We start from the raw sequence: 15,266 nt of genomic DNA, 5'->3' as shown, positions 1-15,266 counted from the left end.
GCGGCTGTGTGCAGTGCGGTGTTGGCCCCTGCTTTGCTCAGAGGCAAGTGTTGTGAGCCTTGTCTACACCTGGGCTGCAGGTGCCCCCAGCACAGCCTGTGCTGGGGGGCGGGCAGGTTCACCCAGGATCCGATTGACTGAGTAGTGGTGGGGGCCTGTGGCACCCAGTGTCAGACGCTTCATCAGTGACAGATGGGTTGCTGTCCTGGGGCTGCTGGAACAAAGTACCACATACTGGGCGGCTGGGAACAACAGGACTTTATTCTCTCTCAGCTCTGGAGGCTGGAAGTCCGAATTCAGGGTGTCGGAGAGAGCCGTGTTCTCCCTGAAGCCTCGATTGCAGGACCTTCCTTGTCTCTTCCAGCTTCTGGTCGCCCCAGGTGTCCCCCAGCCTGTAGCTACATCACTCTAATCCCTTCTCCTCTTTTTATAAGAACACCACGTATGTAGGATTAGGACCCACCTTACCCCAGCAAGACTTATCTTAGTGGCTAACATCTTCAAAGACCCTATTTCCAAACAACGTCACGTTCACAGGGACTGGGGGTTAGGACTTCAATGTATCTTGTGAGGAGAAACACAATTCAACCCCTTACAGCGACTTTTCCAAATTTTAGCCACCCGTGCGAACTGACACGGCTGCAGGCACCCACCATACAGGCCAAGTCCTGCAGGGCGAGCCACCCAGCACACAGGCCAAGTCCTGCAGGGCGAGCCTGCCTCTTGTAAGAAATTAGCTTAAGAACCTGGCGTTGGCGCTGGCGGGCCGCCCTCTCTCCTGCGCCTTCCTCCCTCCTCCAGCATCCCCTGCCGGCCCTGCTCCCTGCCCCCACCTCCAGAAGAAGCGGATTTAATGCCTCAGCTGAGAGAATGAGATGTTCTGTTATTTTTCATGGGAAATTAAGCCCGACCCTGCTGTCAGTTAGCTCATGCCCAGGGAAGATGGATGGTCGGGGAGCAGCGCTTAACCTCTGCTCTGGGACCGCCAGGGCCAGGGTGGAGGTGCCTGGGGGCCAGCCTGGCCAGGAGCCAGCCATGATGTCACCGCCCCCCGGGGTGGGGGTGGGGACAGCAGGCAAGACAGAGAGCCTTCATCCTGGTGATAGATGGCTGTGAGGCCCCCAGTCGGGGTTACCAGGCAGTCCTGCATCCATGTGCCATGGCCGCTGGTCCAGGAGGACTCAGCTGCTCCTGTCTCTTTCAGCTCCCAACTCCACCTCGTGTCCCGCCGAGGAGAGCTGGTGGTCGGGGCTGGTGGTCATCATTGCGGTATGCTGTGCCTCCTTGGTGTTTCTGACTGTGCTTGTCATCATCTGCTACAAAGCCATCAAAAGGTGAGTGCCCGCCCAGCCCCCGCCTGGCCCCAGCTGGGCCCGGTGCCCCCTCGCCCACCTCCATCATATATGTTTTCAAATTATTAAAATTGTTAGACATACAAGAAGCAGAAAGAATGCATAGTGAACTTCATCTACCCTCACCCTGATTCAGCAGTTGTCAGCACTTGGCTATATTTGCTATATCTGTTTCCTTTTGCCCCTTTTCTCTTTTTCTTCACTGGAATGTTTGAAAGTGGTTTGCAGACATGACACCCTTGTCATTTTTAGGGAGTTTGGCTCAGCAAGCATGTGATGAGCAGCAATCGTAAGTCAGGTCAAGTGCAACACAAGGTGACCTGTAAGTGGCCGGCCCTGCCTTGGGGAGCTCGCTCGGGGCCTGGGAATATGAAACTCATCCTCATAGGTCTGGGTGATGGAGTCAGATCTGAATTCAGACCCCAGTGCAGGCTATATGACCAGGAGGAAATCACTTTACCTCTCTGGATCTCAGTTTCTCTATCCGTAAAATGGAAATAAGAATAACTACGTCATACCGTTCTGGGGTGGTGGGGGCGGGCAGTGGTGGTTCAGTGGGAAAATCCTTGCCGTCCATGTGGGAGACTCGGTGGGAGACCCAGCTCCCACTCCCGGCCAGTGAATCTCGTGTGCAGCACACCCCCACCTGTCATTGGAGGCTTGCGTGTTGCTATGATGCTGAACAGGTTTCAGCAGAAGCTTCCAGACTAAGACAGACTAGGAAGAAAGGCCTGGCAGTCTACTTCCAAACAGTCAGCCAATGAAAACCCTGTTGATCATGACAGTTCAATGCATGGGGTCACCATGGGTCGGGGACTGACTCAATAGCAGCTAACAACTATTCTGGGGAGTAGTGAGATGCCTTCGGTAAATAATATGCCCAGTATGTATACTCTGCTGTGCCTGGCATACAGTAAGTGCCCACTAAGTACTGTACCAGCTTCTGTAGTTCCGGCAGAGTCATGGGTACGAGGAGGAGGCATGACAGGAGGAAGTGATGGTTCTCTTGGGGAATAGGGAAGGTCGAGATGCCTGAGGGAGGTTGTCAGTGGATATGACACCTGAGCTGGGTTTTGAAGGATGAATAGGAGTGTTTCAGTAGAGTATGAATGATCCAAAGGGCAACTGTCTTTCACTAATGCTAGTCCTTTCTGTTTCTATCATCTCCCTTTGCCTTAAAAAAAAGTTGACCGCACGCCATCCCGTTGTTGGCATCCGGGAGAGTCGGAGTTGGGGTCTGTAGCGCAGTGTGGCTGGTACTGGGCCCTGCGGAGGCTCGGGCTGTGTCCAGGCTCTCAGGTACGGTAGAGTAGGCCCAGGTGTGAGTGGCACACTCTGGAGGTGCACAACACAGCAGCTCTGGCAAGGCCCCTTGATTTCTAGTCTTTATCAACACCCTCCAGAACACCATCTCTAGCTCACAAGGACCTTGAAGGAAGACAGAGTCAAAAGACAAACAAAAATGTTACAAAACGCGAACGGGAAATTAAAAAAAAAAAAAAACAACCAAACCAGCCACCATAGTCGTCACTGACTCATGGCGACCCCATGTGTGTCAGATTAGAACTGTGCTCCATAGGGTTTTCAGTCGCTGATTTTTTGGAAGAAGATCACCAGTCCTGTCTTCCGAGGCACTTCCAGATGGATTCCAACCTTCAACCTTTTGGTTAGTAGCCAAGTGCTTAACCATTTGTGCCAACCAGGCAGCCTTAAACAAACCCATTGGCTTTGAGTTGATTGTTAATAATATAATGAATTTCAAAAAAAGGTTTTAAAAATTTTCCCTGGGGCCCAAAGTTAGAGGGTCTACATTAAGAAAAATCACAGCACGTGAAACATTTCATTTTGCTCTTTCAGCCAGTTGTTCTATGAGATTTCACTTTATAATTCAAAAGCAGAAAGAGTCAAATATAAAGTTACAAGTCTTAAAACCCCTTAAAACGAGTGCACAGTTAGCATACAGGCTGAAGGGCCAAGCAGAGCCACACCTGGGCGGAGAGGCGCGAGGGGCCGTGGTCCTGGGCATCTGCCTCCAGCCAGTGAGAGCCTGCTTCCGCCCCCAGCGCTCTCGCCGCCCGGCAGTCTCCAAAAACAATAATAATAACAAGGGAATAGCTACAGTCGGGTGTCTCCTGGGGCCGGGCTGTGATTGTCTCTTCTCCGGCATTCTCTGAGTTCATCTTCACCGCATCTTTTCCCAATCAGCTCCATTTTACAGATGCTGAAACTGAGGTTCCAAGAGGTAAGGGAGCAACCCAGGATGGCACAACCAGGGAGCAGTGGAGCCAGATTTAGAACCTAGGACCGGCCGGCCAAAACCATGGTGCCGTGTGGCCGCTGCAACTGATGAGCTCCGCTCCAGTGTTGGGCTGACATCAGCCCTCACTGTTCTGTGTGCCCTTCCTTGGGGGTGCCCGGAAGAGGGGTGTTGGGGTGTGGGGGCATGTCTGTGCCCCTCTGAGGCCAGAGGACAGACAGATGGAAAGGCCCTGAGGCTCCAAGACCCTGTAACTCAGGGTGGGCCACACCCAGGTGAGACTCAGGCTGCTCGCCTGTTCTAGGCAGGAGGCAATGAGGCCGTGGGAGGTCTCGGCAGCCTGTTGTGGGTGCTCCTTCAGAGCGGAATGACGCAGCATCTGAGCTGCGGGCTGCTGGAATGGAAGGAGGGTTTTCAGAAGCTGAGCCGGGAAGGCATTCCAGGCAAAGGCACTTGTGTGAGCAAAAGCACAACAATCCCAGAGCACCAGGAACCCCCTGCGACGTGGGAGATGAGGCTGGAGGAGCCACGAGCCTGACTGGGGACCGTTTGCTGAGTGGTTTGCCTGTGACTCTGGGCACTGGGAGCTACTGAAGGTTCTTGAGGAAGAGCGAGCATCAGCAGGGACTCCTCCTTGCCTTCCCTCGGGGTGCTCAGCATAATCTTTTTAATAAGCTGAGGCTCTTAACAAAAGACACACAGTCCCACCAAGCCATTTCTGCCTCCCTCTCGGCTCAACCTCCCCTGAAGTAACTGTACCTACTTCAGTGGGAGGAGGGAAAGGGGAGCACTGCGCCATGGCTGTGCCAGGTCCTCTTAGCAGGGCTGGGCTCTCGCAGGAAGGAAGGGGGACACCATTCTCGACTCTTCTCAGAGCAGCCCCGGGGGCTTCCTGCCTGCCCTCTGTCCCCTCCCACCTGCTCTGAGCCCTAGATTCCTGAGAAGAGCCAGATGGTTGAGGTGACTAGTCTTTGATGACAGGGCTCCTTACAGGGGTACAGGCCAGTCAGAGTCAGGGGAGCAAATGGGGCTGAGGAGGCACTCAGGGACCAGCCGCAGTGGGAGTGTCCCTACCCCTAGGATGACAAGGCAAGGGGAAAAAGTTGAAATGGTGCCTCCCAGCCAGAGAGCTGGAGCTTTGAAATAAGGGTCACCCAGGAGGAGCTGTGGTTGAAATTGCTAGAGACACAGCCCCAAATGGGAAGGGAGAGGGGAGGAAACGCCCCAAATTCTCCAGGCCCTCTGGTCTCACCTTCGGTCCTCCCATTGGCCAAACCCAAGCTGGGGCAGTGGAAGGGGGTTGGGGAGTGGGGCTGGGAGATAGGGGAAGTAAGGGGTCAGCCTCCCTGGCATAGGGCAGGGAGAGAGGGCGGAATGGATGGTGGGGGTTGGGGGGTAAGGGTGGAGTATGGAGAGAAGGAGAGTAGGGGCTGGCATTGAGTTGGGGGGAAGGAGAGGGGCTGGGAGGTGGGGAAAATGGAGTTCACCATCACAGCCCCTTTGTGCCCAGGCACCGTGTCCTACCCCGTCCTCTGGGCCAAGACCCGGGGACATGGGGGTGAAAGACACAGCCCTCTGCCCTTCAGATGCTCCTAATCCAGAGGGGTGTCCTGGGCACACACCCACAGATACTCGGTGACGGGGGAGGGCTGTGCTCTCTCAGTGCTCCCACAGCCCGCCTGGTCAGGGGGCTTGCCTCACTGAAAGGGGCGGTGGGGAGGGAGGCAGAGAAGTTAGGACCCCACCCAGTGGGTGTAGAAGGGCAAGTGGCCCTCACTGCTGGGCTGACCTCAGCTGGGGCAGTGAGAACGTCCTGCTCGGAGCTGTCTGCCTGTCTCCCCGGAGGAAACGGGATTTCTTGCTCATGGCCAAATCTTTTTGGTCAATGAATTATCTGAAACAAGCCTTGTCTTTCCAGAAACAAAGGCATTCCGTGCCGCTGTAAACCCGTAAAGAGGAGAGAGAATTCAGGGATAAGCCCCCTTCGTTTGGCTTCGTTTGTTTGTTTTCTGTGGTAAACTCTCACGGCCCCACGGCCCAAGGGATGGTTTCTGGAAGATCTTTGTGAGTGCCCCCAACACAGCCTTTCAGAACCAGTCTACATGGTTCTAGCTGGAGTAGGGAGGAGGTGATTCTGGAGATGCCGGCTTGGCATCTGGGGTGGGTGTCTGCCACAGGACCACGAGCGTTGGAGGTGGCTAGGGGAGAAGACTGAGGGGGGCACCTGTCACACGGCCACAGTGAGACCACAGGTGGGAGGTGAGGTCATCAGCGCAGAGTCAGTGAATCAAAACCTCTTGCTGCGACTCTATACATTTCCCGGTTCCCCCTCTGTGCTGCAGGACACTGTGACTGGGGCGCAGGGGCCGTGGGGGCCCAGACAGAGGGCCAGGAAGGTTTCTCGGTGACGTGGAGCTGGGTGGGCACCAGCCAGGCCAAGGGGCTGAGGAGGGTGTTGCTTGCAGTGGAGCTAGCCTGTGTAATGGTCCCGAAGTTCCCACCAACTACCCCAAATTTGGGCAGATTTCCCCGCACCGGAAGGCCTGCAGCTTGCATTTCTGTGGTCCCCCTGCCCTGAGCTTGTGGTGAACAAGCTTCTTTCTCCATAGCCCCAGGATGATCTGGTCCAGAGCCCTCACGCCCCCCACCCAGGCCCCCTTCCCACCCCTAGGCCTGGCGTGCTCACACCCTGCATAGCAGGACAACCTGGGGTTGTTCAAGGACCCATGACTGGGACTCAGGACCCTTGGGGTCTGTTCCCAGCTCCACAGGCTCACTCGCTGGGCCCCAGGTTTCTCTGTCTGTACAGTGAGGGTCCTCCAAGTCTCCGTGCAGCTCCCTGAGCCTGCGTTTCCCGGGATTGCGGAGGGCCACCACCACTAGAGCATTCTTCCTGGAGTGCCTGCCCACGCTAGCTGCGCTTGGTGCCCGGGCTACGGTGGTGGGCACCCAGCCATGATTCCTGCCCACGCCTTAATCACATGTCCCCAAAGGACCATGTTTTACAGTCCGAGGAGGATCTGAAGGGAAGGTCAAGGCAAGAGCCAGCAAGGTGACCTCCAGGGCACCCACTGCCCGGGTAGGAAGGCTGCTCCTTCTGCTGGCCGGTGGAGACAGCCCCACAGGCCTGCAGGGACCCTCAGGGGCAGGCCTTGCTCCTGGAGTGCCCTGCAGCTTCTCTGATGGCCACCCCCTCCAGCCCCCGCCCCCAGTCACCCCCAGCCCCTGGTCCCAGGAAGAGCACCTTGGCTTCTTAGGCATTCCCTAGTGCAGGTCCTCACCTTCTGCCATCGATTTTCCGTTAAGCCACTTGACAGCCGTTTCATTCTAATTTACAAGGTATTGTCTACAAGACCGATTAAAGGCTGCAGAACATTTCGGCCTGTCGTTAATTGCAGACGATAAACAAGTATGCAGCTTCCTGGGCGCGCGCCTGAGTGTGCCTGTGCACGCACGTTGTTGCTTGGCTCTGGGGCTCATCAGCTCGTTATGGTCGAGCCACTTGAGCAGAGCGAGCACTTTCGAACGTGCGCTTCTCTTTGATAGTGCACAGGGCTGCTCGGTAAGTCAGCATTGGTCCACAAATACTGAACATCTGCTGAATTTTCTGTTGAGTTTGTGATTCAGGCATGACGAGACTAGGCGTTGGGGAGGTAGAGATAAGCAAGACTTAGTCCCTGCCTCCCTCTGCTGGTGGAGCAAGCAGACCAAACCCACCAACACCCAGCCAAACGAGCTGCCATCCAGTGGCCTCTGACTCATGGCGACCCCATGTGTTGCCGAGTAGAACTACACTCCACAGGGTTTTCATGACTGTGACCTTTCAGAAGCAGATCGCCAGGCCTTTCTTCCAAGGTGCCTCTGGGTGAGATCAAACCACCTACCTTTTGGTTAGTAGCTGAGCACTTAACCGTTGGTGCTATCCAGGGACTCCGATCAAACACACACACCAACAAATTAACAAATGAAGTGATTGAAGAGACTGAAAAGAATGCTAGAAAGGGAAAAACAAAGAAAACACAAAAACAAGGATAATGGCAGAGAGCAAGAGAAGAGGGTGGGAGAAGGGTTGCTTCCCATACCCAAAGGGTGAGGACAGTGGTACAGGCTTTTTGAAGGCACGTGTAGGCCATCGAGACCGTTGTGATTAGAAAGTGTGGACAGGGCTTTGTACCTTCATTACCACCTTTTAAGTGAATTTTTATTTTTATCAAAGTAATATATGCACATAGTTTAAAATGTCGGATGTGCCACAAAGCTTTTAAGAAAAACAGCAGCCCCCTAACTTTCCTCTCTTCTCCTCCATGTCTCATTCTTGAGAGCAGCCGCATTTAACTGTCAGCTGTCCCTTCCAGCATTTCTCTCTGGACTCCAAGTGGTGCGGATACTGCTATTTAATTTTTTTTTTTCATTTGTAAACATTATCAACTTTCTACTATGAAGATGCGCGATTCAGAGCCCCTACCCTTCCCACAGACACATAAGACACCGCCTCTCTTCCCATCCTCACCTATGTTGTTGTTGATTGCCGTGGAGTCAAGTCCAACTCGTGTGTGCAGAGTAGAACCACTCCATCGGGTTTTCAAGGCTGTGACTTTTGGAAGCAGATCACCAGGCCTGTCTTCCAAGGCACCTCTGGGTGGATTCAAACTGCCAGCCTTTTGGCTAGTAGTCAAGCACTTAACCTTTTGTGCCACCCAAGGACTCTCCTCCACCTGTAGGTATGTCCAACGTGGGATTTGATAACTACTCAGTGTTTACTTTATGACAGTGTAATTGTTCATAGCTGAGCCGCGTAGTGTACTATGATTTGTTTCCTTTCCTGGAGTTAGCAATGCCTCCTCTCAATGTGGTCAAATACATCAGGTAATCAGTCTGTCAGCCACGTTTTTGTCTTGGAGACTTGCCTCCCCCAGAATTCATCCTCCTCTCCAGATGGACTGGCAGCTCTGGGCCTGTTGCACAGTTGGGCTGCGATTCTCCTCTCCAGCAGCCTCCAGGCTAGATGGGCCCGACAGGCTCCCCTGGGGGAACTTGCCACACTCAGCTCGTTCTCTCCCACTCCAGGCCTGCATCCCTTGAGTTTCACCCCATCATGGAATTTTCCCAACATCTCTTCTGCATCATAGATGCAATTGAAAATTAGTCAGTGAAATTAGTTTCCCTTTTAGAATTTACATTCTTTTTGGAGCTTTTGGGTGGCCCGGAGCAAGGCTAGTTCTTGCCCAATATGTGGCAAGAAGGGGAGACCTGGTTACCTGGGGCAGCTGGACTGCCGTGGAGGAGTAGGCAATGAGTTTTCCTGTGGCATCCAAGCAAGAAGGCACCTCCTGGTCATGGGTCAGCCCCTGGTTTTAGAGATGAGAAAACAGAGGCCTGGACAGGGACGAGAAATGTCTCAGGTCACCCAGGTTTCCAGCCTAGACCCCTACACCAGTTGGCCTCCTCCCCCCGTGGTCCTGAGTCCTCCAGGTGCTTCCACTGGCCAGTGCCCTGCCCCTCATCTCTTCAGCTGAATCCTTACGGCTCTTCCCTCAAGACCCAACTCAAACACCACCTCCTCTGAGGTGTCATCCTGAATGGGCGGGCTCTCTCTCTCACCTGCCCAAGTGCTGGAGTTGGAGCTCTCCTCAAGTGGACACTTCTGCTTCCTGCTGTAGTCAGGTGCAGTGTCGGTGTTCACATGCATGCACACGTGTGTGTGTGTGCGCGCGTGTGCACGTGTAGTGGCCATCTTGTCTTACTCATCTACCTCCGCACAGTGCCTGGCATGTGGTAGCCATTCAGTGATGATCTCTGTGGAGTGAATGGAGGCTTGTTTACGTAGACTTGCTAGATTCTACCTTTTTAACTGACAAACTCTATTTAGAATTTCAGTTCAGCTCACATGTTTTTAGTCTCCATCTGGGTGAGTGAAGTAAAAACTACTTTTAGGGTAAATAACATGTGCCCAATTTTAAATGCCTGGTCCAACCCCTTCACTCGTTTCTGTTTCCTCCGCCCTCTGCCATCTCTGTTCCGCTCCCTCCAAGCACCTGTCACCTCTGCCTTCTCCTACATACACAAGCTCGAGGACATGCACACTGACTCAGCAGCCCTCCTCCCTGCCTCCAAGCAGCATGGCCTCCCTCCCATCTGTGCATGACACAATCTCAGGATGGGACTGCCTTGAAGGAGCCCTCGCCATCTGCCCCCAGGACGTACCACTGTGCCGTGGCCAGCCCAGCCCTCTCCCACTGACCCCTGCTCTGATCTCCAGCTGAACCATAATCATGGCCAACAGAGGGGCAAGAGGAAGAGGAGGTCGGTTGAGTCAATGGTCAGCAGAGAGGAACAAGGGTCAGGACATGAGTAAAACCTCTTTATCCATCCCCAAGTCACTACGAACTTCCAGAAGCAGGAACCTCAACTTGAATGCATCTTGGATTGTTGGGGTGTCAAGACTGGGATTCTGTCATGGTCCAAACCTTCTTTAGCCAGGTTGGGGCCCAGTGCAGTGATGGGATGCTCAAGACCCAGCCACCCCCATCCATCACTTCTCATTGCTGCCCCTATACCTCCCTGTAACACCACCCCTACGTGCACCCAAACCCAGTATCACTGGCTGGAAGTCCAGATCCCCAAGCGTGGTTGTGCTGTGACTCAAGTAAGCATTGGTATCACCCAAGGAAGAACGTCTTTTGGTCAAGTGCTGGGCATTGATGCATGAACTTAGCTGCTCCGAGACCATCTTACTTCCTCCTGGATCTTGGCCAGATTTGGGGAGCTAGTTCTTACGCTTTGTTGCAGAATCAAGTCTCAATCTTCTGACTCCTGGGCTAGGGCTCTTTCCCCCTGGGCCTCTCTGCCATCTTCCAGGCTGTCTGGGTTGGGTTTCTCCCCTGGTGGTGGTCTCAAGGTGAAGTTAACCTGTGAAGTTAACCTCTGAACATGGCCAAGAAGCTCACTTACATTTCTCTTGGTTTTAGGAACCAGGCCATTTAGGGAGCCAGTTATGGCCATCTCTGCCTGGACCAAGGTGGAAATGCCCCTCCTTGGTTTAGCAGGACCAGGTCGTGTCCTTGCACCTCTCCCTAGTGTTTCCGGACCCCCACAGGGAGCGCAGTAGGTAGGACATCCGTGAAGACGGGACAACACTGGCTGCTGCTGGCCAACTGGAGCTCCTTGCTGACACCTTCCCAAGAGCAATACTGATATCTAACACTTACTGAGCGCTTACTGTATGCTAGACACTAAGTACTTGACACATATTAACGTATTTAATCCTCACAACAGCCCTATGAAATGGACACCATTGTGCTCATTTTATAGACAAGGAAACTGAGGCATAGAGAGATTAGTAGCTTGCCCACGGTCACACAGCTACAAAGTGGTGGAGCTGCCGTTTGCTGAGCTGTGACATCTGCCCCAGCTCTTCTGCTACGTCACCCAAGTGCTGTGCGTGGAAAAGGCCAGGTATGGGGTGGGGAAGTGCAAAGGCAGGGCCATCTTCTGCCCTAGGTAAAGCCAGCAAGTCCCAGAAAGGCTCTGGGAGGGGGCTCAGGCAGCACACGGGCAACAGAGTGCTTTGGGATCAGCTTCAGGGGACAGGAGTGGAGTAGACCAAGTCCACGTCTCAGGAGGGCCACCTGGACAGCCACCCTCTCCCCTCACCAGGCTCAGGTTCTGGAATGCTCCAGTCTGAGGGCAGGGCCAGCCAAAGAGGCTTTCATTGGTGGCTGGGACCCCTGCCCAGACCCCCTGCCTCCACTCCTTCCTGGTTCCCTATAGGTCACCTCCTGCTTGGTCTTCTGAGCTTCCGCTCCCCCCACGGTCCAGGAGCACTAGGGTCTCACAGCCAGCAGCTGGCTGTAGCGATCTCTCCCCTCCTCTCCTGCCAAGAGAAATCCTGCCGTCTTCCCACCCCCACATTAGAAAGAGGGAAGCCTGATGGCCTCCAGGCTGCCCGTTTCCACGGGCGCTCCAAAACCCCTTCATTGCTTTGTTGGTTATCTTCCCTCGAAAGCCCATAAGCCGTATCTCCCGTGACCTGGACATGTTACGGTTGATTTTTTTTAGACCTAAACCCAAGATTTAATATGTATTAAGGAGAAATGCAATGTGGATTTAGGCCCAGAGTTTTTGCCTGTTTGTATTTTCTGGAACCCTGAATCCGATGTCCATTCACCCCCTTGTATAGTGATGATAGATTTAGGAGTTTCACTTCAGTCCCTCAGTGGCCTCACGGGGGACAGCACAGGATACCACTGTGATAAATAACTACCAACCCCAGCCCTAGTTTTCCAGGCCATACTAACGCCCTGAGTCAGAAGTTAAGTCCACACGACATCATCAGAGCTGCCTCCAGCGCCCTGGAGAAGGGCGGGAGGGACAGGAAGGGCGGTGGAGAAGACGGGAGGCAGCAGGAGAACAAGGCCCTGGGCGGAGGTCGATGCAGCAGGCATTGCCCATGAGTTTAAGGGGGCTTCTCAAGAGCCCTGTTGCAAACAAGGTAGCAGGTGTGAGCCTGACAAACCTGGAGGTTCCAGAAGATGTGAGAGAGCATCTCTGTAAATGGGGTCCTCAGACCCTACAAGGTTGGAATGTACTGGCTTCAAAGCGAAAATGAGGCAGGCTCCTTGGGGGAGTCTTCAGAACTTTTGTGACTCTCCCAGAGAAGGGCAGGGCCGGCTTTCCCAAGATGATCTGACCACGGAGCCCGTTTTCAGGGGAACACCCTCTGGGAATGCTGATTTCATGGACAGCTGTGTGGACTACGAGATGGCAGCAGTGGGCGGTGGTCCAGGTGCCACCACAAACCAGCTGGGCATCCTTGGGCAAGTCACAGCTCTGCTTAAGCCTCAGTTTCCCCCATGAAATGAATCTCTTAACACCAGGCCTAGCTTCTTCAGGGACCTATGGTGAGAAAGGATGTGAAAATATCAATCCTTTGCACAAAGCATGATCCTCCATGGAAGGATGTGGTGGTTTGTACCTTGTTTCTGGAAGAAGGCATAGTGGCTGGACTTGGCCACCCTACACTAAGTGCATTTGGGTTTCTTTACTTATTTTGTAAGCTCTTTCTGCTGCAAGAGAAAAAGGGGCCATTTCTAGATTTGATATCAGTGTGTTGTCTCTGAGCAGGCTTGTGGCCTGATAATCCCACCCATGAACCTACCGATAATGACCTCACAGACCCTCTCCACCCTACACTAATTCAGAAAGGCCTTCACCTCATAAGCATCAAACGAGTCACCAAATACCAGTCCTTCGCATTGTGGGTTTGGGGAGGTTCTGGGAACACTCAATAAAGGGGAAGCAATCGGTCCCCAGACTTCGGACAATGACCATAAATGTTCAGTTAGAGAACAGACAACAAGGGCTAGTTCAGAATCAGCCTGTGGCCACTGGGGACACAGGAGATGCCTCAGCTACGGCCCCATGAGGATCAGGTCCACCAGGAGACAGCAGTATTGCAGCATGGAATTGGGCTACGTATAATGTACTTCAAGGCCAGGAGGGCTGAAGCCACCCAGGCCTAGTGCTAGAGGCCAAAGCTCTCCTGGAAGACTCGAAGTAGCAGGTAGGATTTAAGCCCAGCCATAAAGTGATATTGTGAATTCAGAACCTCAGCAAGTGTGCAAGGGTCTGCTCAAAGCCTCCCTCACAGAATTTCCTGGCCTCCTTTCTGCATAGGGGAATGGCTTTTGGGTTAAGTGGCCTCTGGCCATCTGACTTGGTGTGAAATGTTCATTCACCACCATTATCACCGTCACCACCTTCAGTCCCATCATCATCATCACCACCATTATCACACACCACCACAGTCACCACCTCCAGGTTCATCACCAGCACCATTACCACTCTACTGCTATTACCATCATCACCACCCATACCACCACTACCACTACTTCCACCACCATTGCCATGACCACCACCAACCCTACCGTCACCACCATCATCACAACCACTGTGACCACACCCACCAACATCACTATCATTATCACTACCACCATTGCTACCATCACCACCTCTACCACCACCACCTTATTATCATCTCCACGACCATCACCGCAACGATTTCCACCAGCATCACCATTATCACATCCCCTTCATCACATTTTCCGTTTGCCTTGACCACACTGAAGCCAGAATGCAAAATGCAGCCACTAACATCTCTCCTAACTGCCTGTGCCCCCCAAATAATCATTTTCATGTCTTCACCTATAATCAAAGCGCTCAATGGAAGCCCTAACACTAGGTTGCCCGTACATTCTGATTCTCCCAGAACAGTCCCAATGTATGCCTGTTGTCCCTGCTTCATTATCAATAGCTCCCCCCTTCACTCTTAACTACACCCTGACTTGCATGACAAATTATATGGTCACCCTAGTTAAGAGCACATCCAGCTTCTGACTGACCCCACAAGGACCAGCAGCCCAGGGATGCTAACCCGAAACAGAGTCTGGTGGACTTCCTGCTGGGAGTCTCTCACAGCTGCTAACTGGGAGGCAAGATATCCCCTACAGTCACTGATAACTAATGGATGTCCCCTCCTCCTCTACCCACTTCCAGGAAACCACTGAGAAAGGACGAAAACGGCACGAGTGTCACTGAGTACCCCATGGCCTCCTCCCAGAGCAACAAAGGGGTGGACGTGAACAACGCAGTGGTGTGAGTCTACAGCCCTGGACCCACTGGCCAGAGGGACACCTTGGTGGCATGATGGACGTGAAAGCAGGGAGACATGAGCAGACCCTGGGTTCGTCCAGGACTTCACAGCCTGGCAGGCCTCGCACCTCCCGAAGAGGAAACCGTCCACTTCCCAGCCCTGCCCCGTCAGCCCTCTGGCCTGGGCGGCGCAGACCCAGGCCTGAGCCAGGGCCCTGCCTGCAGCCCGCGGCGGTGTCCCCACCCGTGGCCCTTCCACAGCCTCTTCCCTGTCTTGTGTGTGATCCGCTGACCATCCCCCGTGCTGTCTAAAGCACAGGCTCGGACAGGAGGGCAGGGGGACTCTGTCTGTCTGTCTGTCTGCTGGGACAGGGAGACATCTCCTTTAGCCAAAAGAAAGGCAGCCCAGGGTCCACCTCCAGCTGAGACCTTCCCCTCTCCCAGGAAGCCCACCTGCTTCTCCGTTGACCCTGCAGTTCCCATCAGAAGCCACTGGCAGAGCCCTGAGACCCCCTTCAAAGGTGCTTCCACACATCTACCATCGCCTTCACCTGCCCGTCCCTGTCTGTGTCTGTCCTCTGTGCCTGCCTACCCCTCCGCTCTTACCAACACCCAGGCCAGGCCTGCCTGCCCACCCCTGAGGGCTGTCAGCCCCCCGACCAACCCTCTCTTGAGCAGCAAAGCTCGTTTACACTCGGGGTGATGTCTGGCCTTCTGGGGCAACAATGACTCCCTGAGCCCTAGACCCAGGGCCACCAGGAAGGACGGAGACACATTCCCAGACCCACGTGGTGGGAACTGACGCATCTGTGTGAGCCAGGCCCTGCCTTTGCCCAGCAGAGGCCACAAATGTGCCAACCCCCCGCAGGTGGCACTCAGGCCCTCCTGATAGCCCCCGGCCCCCGCCGCATCCAGAAGGAGGGGCTGTTTCCCAGTGTCTCCCTATAAAAGTCTCTCCGTGGTCTTACGTTCTGGAATCGCTGAACATTCTGGACTGGGTGGGGGAT

The 15,266-nt window shown here is 54.0% G+C and overlaps 1 protein-coding gene across 1 annotated transcript in view; it reads left to right on the top strand.

The window, feature by feature from the left end:
- The window catches only part of PRIMA1 (proline rich membrane anchor 1), a 67,776-nt gene extending 53,510 nt beyond the window's left edge, over positions 1-14,266 (top strand). The window contains exons 3-4 of the mRNA XM_004376691.1: positions 1,205-1,334; positions 14,164-14,266. Coding sequence (XP_004376748.1) covers positions 1,205-1,334; positions 14,164-14,266 — 233 coding nt within the window. The remainder of the gene's footprint in view (positions 1-1,204; positions 1,335-14,163) is intronic.
- The last annotated feature ends 1,000 nt before the right edge of the window (positions 14,267-15,266 follow it).

Source organism: Trichechus manatus, unplaced genomic scaffold (assembly GCF_000243295.1).
Source record: "Trichechus manatus latirostris isolate Lorelei unplaced genomic scaffold, TriManLat1.0 scaffold00045, whole genome shotgun sequence".
Lineage (NCBI taxonomy): Eukaryota > Metazoa > Chordata > Mammalia > Sirenia > Trichechidae > Trichechus > Trichechus manatus.
The sequence above is the reverse complement of the archived record's forward strand: the minus strand, read 5'-3'. Positions and strand labels throughout refer to the sequence as shown.